Source organism: Pinus tabuliformis, chromosome Q, assembly GCF_031772625.1.
Source record: "Pinus tabuliformis cultivar Carrire ecotype Pingquan chromosome Q, CPIR1, whole genome shotgun sequence".
Lineage (NCBI taxonomy): Eukaryota > Viridiplantae > Streptophyta > Pinopsida > Pinales > Pinaceae > Pinus > Pinus tabuliformis.
In genome coordinates, this window is record NC_142296.1 from 746,637,563 (window position 1) to 746,640,572 (window position 3,010).

Genomic DNA, 3,010 nt, shown 5'->3' on the forward strand with positions numbered 1-3,010 from the left:
ACAATGCAGGCAACCATCAAAATCCTATGCAATTTCAAATAAATATATTAGCACAGTATGGCTCTATACCTTTTCAAGACTACATAAAGTTCATTTACTTTTGCAAAAAGGAAAGTATTGAGAATAGAGCCAAACTATCTGAGTTCTAAATGCACAATATGATCCTCACAGACATGAATTTTTGGGACCCCAAATAAAAATTTGGAGAGATGCAACTAATGGCACTAAAATCTCAGTTGACCCATGAAGATAAAAGAATTGAAGAAGCAAGGAGGGTGATGACAAGATAAGAGAGGGTGCCTTTATACATCATAGCAGAATTAGTGAGCACTAAGGTTGTCATCGGTAACCACAACCTTATCTCCATTGATCCTAAATTGGCACCTTGGTATATGGAAACCCAAGAACAAACTATCCTTCATTTTGAATACACCTTTAGGATGTTGGGGACAGAGCATTTGCAGGTTTTCCAAATAAGATGGCATGATCTACCTCATAGTTTGCAAATCAAAGAGTATCACTCTCCATAAAGACTAAGAAATTCCTTGAAGAGAACCCCACTCTACAAAAGAATCATGCAAAGGTTGAAGATCAAGTGGATAGGAATCAAACTTAATCCTCCCTTACTATTGGTCCTACAGGAGAGAAGAGACTAGGAAACAGAACAAATGGAGTGAAGAGACATAGAAGCAAATGCATGATTTTATCCACAAGAAGGCACACCATCTGAGATGCCCTGGGATATCATATAGGCCACCAGGGCCATGAATGAACTTCACATAAGTGACTAAGTTGCTCAAAGGGTGAGAAACACCTTCAGTAAGGGGGTGATGATGGGTCCCATCAATAGGTATATTTTGAGGCCCATTGTACTATCCTCCATCCCTTAAAACTCTCATTTTCTCACATTATTTTTTATCTTTTAACCATAATATGCTTAGCAAGAATATTAAAGAGTGCTTGTTGTATTTCATGGCATAATGTGCCCTGAGGCTGCTGTTGCTATCCAGAGCAGCGCCATATTTGGCAGTATCCCATTAAAGGAGGAGAAGACAAGAATAAATCAGAGGAAGGAGTTCCAAATTAGAGATGGGGTACCGTGGGCCTTTTTTGACGGTGCAGCCCAAGACAATTACACGGGTGCTGGGCTGTGCATTCATATTAGTTCATCACACTCTATAAAGGCTTCAGTAGGAATAGGAGTGGGCTCAAACAACTTTGCTGAACTCTCTGCTTTAAAGCTTCTTCTTTGTTGGCTCATCCACAAAAACATCCTCACAGTTCAGATTTTCGGAGACTCTAAGAATGTTGTTAATTGGGTTACAGGGAAATTTAGATGCCAGCACTACATGTTGATGCCTTTATTAGAAGAAATTCAAACTTTAAAACAACAGTTTAATGTTTTTTATATTGATCACATATACAGGGAATGCAACGAAGAGGCAGATGGGCTTTCTAAAACTGGCTTGCAGCAAGTTGTGGGCTCTTGGAGGATAACCGAACAGCTTATGGATCAGATCCGTGTGTCGGATCTCCCCCCTTATGATTAGCTTGGATTCGGTTTCATTTATATGCACTAGATTATCTGAGTTCATATGATATCAAGTGGCATATGTAGTTTCCTTTTGCTGGTTTCAACTATTTTGGATACATTGATGCTCCGTTTTGAAGAGCAGTTTATGGATGTTCCTGTGTACTTGGGCTGTTTTCCTTATGTAAGGAGGCCCAGTTGACTTTATGTTTCTCTCGTTTTGTCTATCTCGGGATATGACTGCTCAGGTAGAAAATAGTTTTTTCTGACTTGCACCTGGAAGAGGTGTTGCTGATCCTCGTTAGAGGAGTTTTGCCTTGTCCAGGTAGTTCTGTTTTCAAAATGTTAACTCATGTGCTATGTAACTTTTTTACTTCTTATAAAAAAGTTCGCTTTTTTCCTTGGAAAAAAAAATTTCATGGCATAATGTGATTAATATGCAGGTAAAAGAAGTATTTTTGGAGATATTTAATATGCAGTAACTGATTGGAGACACATAGAGAGAATATAAGGGGTCAGGCTTGTCCATTACGTTTACTCTCTAACTCGGCTTGAGATCAAATATTCCTCACCAAAAACTCAAATTCACTAGCATCCGAGGAACTCAAGTGCATGTGAATATCCAAGGGAACCAAATCCACCAATCTCGAGATTTTGAAGGGAACCACTCCTCTTTTCATGGGAGCTGCCCTCAGCTAATTTTTGTATATATAAATAATCATAAAGGCTCATTGGGATTCAAACTTTTTTGGATATAGGAGTAGCTACTAATATCCTAGTGCTTGATACAGTTATTTTCATCTTTCATATAATTTATGTGACTCTCATTTTATGTCAATGAAAAGTTTACAGTTGGTCTGCATCTGAGTTAATTTTGGAGGGATGAAACCCTTGGGTTTGGGCCAAACCAGAGGCTTTAGTCCCTCTCCTATAGTCTTTCCTTTTTCTTTTTTAAAGCATTACATTTATTTCTTTGTTTGAGTAGAAATTATATTATAAAAATTGTAGTTGCAGGTGACCACTACCTCTCTTGTGGGAAGGGTGGTTGGAAGGTCTACAACAACAAGCCAAAAACATGTGTTTATGATTTCTTGAAAATTGTTAATTTTTGGATTGAAACTCTTTTTCATGCTTGGTTTCTGCAACTTAGAAGTTAGTAGCATTGATTTTGCAATTAAATTAGGTATATGTTAGAGTAGATCTTAAAGAAACAAAATTCAACTCATCCTTTCCACTTTGATTCATGTTGCTGCAATATTGATCATTTAATGTATGTACTTGATTAGTCTACAGGGACTATTTTTTATTTTCAGGGGTTTTCACACTCATCCACATCCACTCAAGTCATTCCACCTTCCTCCTAGACACCTCATACTGCTCTCAAAATCTTTCACCAAGATCACCCTTACAAGGCCAATGAAGGACACCATGGGCATGAACTTGTGTGCAAGATAGGCCTACGAGGGGTACTAATCTTGG

At 38.1% G+C, this 3,010-nt stretch overlaps 1 protein-coding gene across 1 annotated transcript; it reads left to right on the top strand.

The window, feature by feature from the left end:
• Positions 1 to 980: 980 nt before the first annotated feature.
• Positions 981 to 1,550, top strand: LOC149221691 (uncharacterized). The gene has a single exon (XM_089387450.1). It carries the CDS (start codon positions 981 to 983, stop codon positions 1,548 to 1,550), a length of 570 nt encoding a protein of 189 aa, XP_089243576.1.
• Positions 1,551 to 3,010: the final 1,460 nt, after the last annotated feature.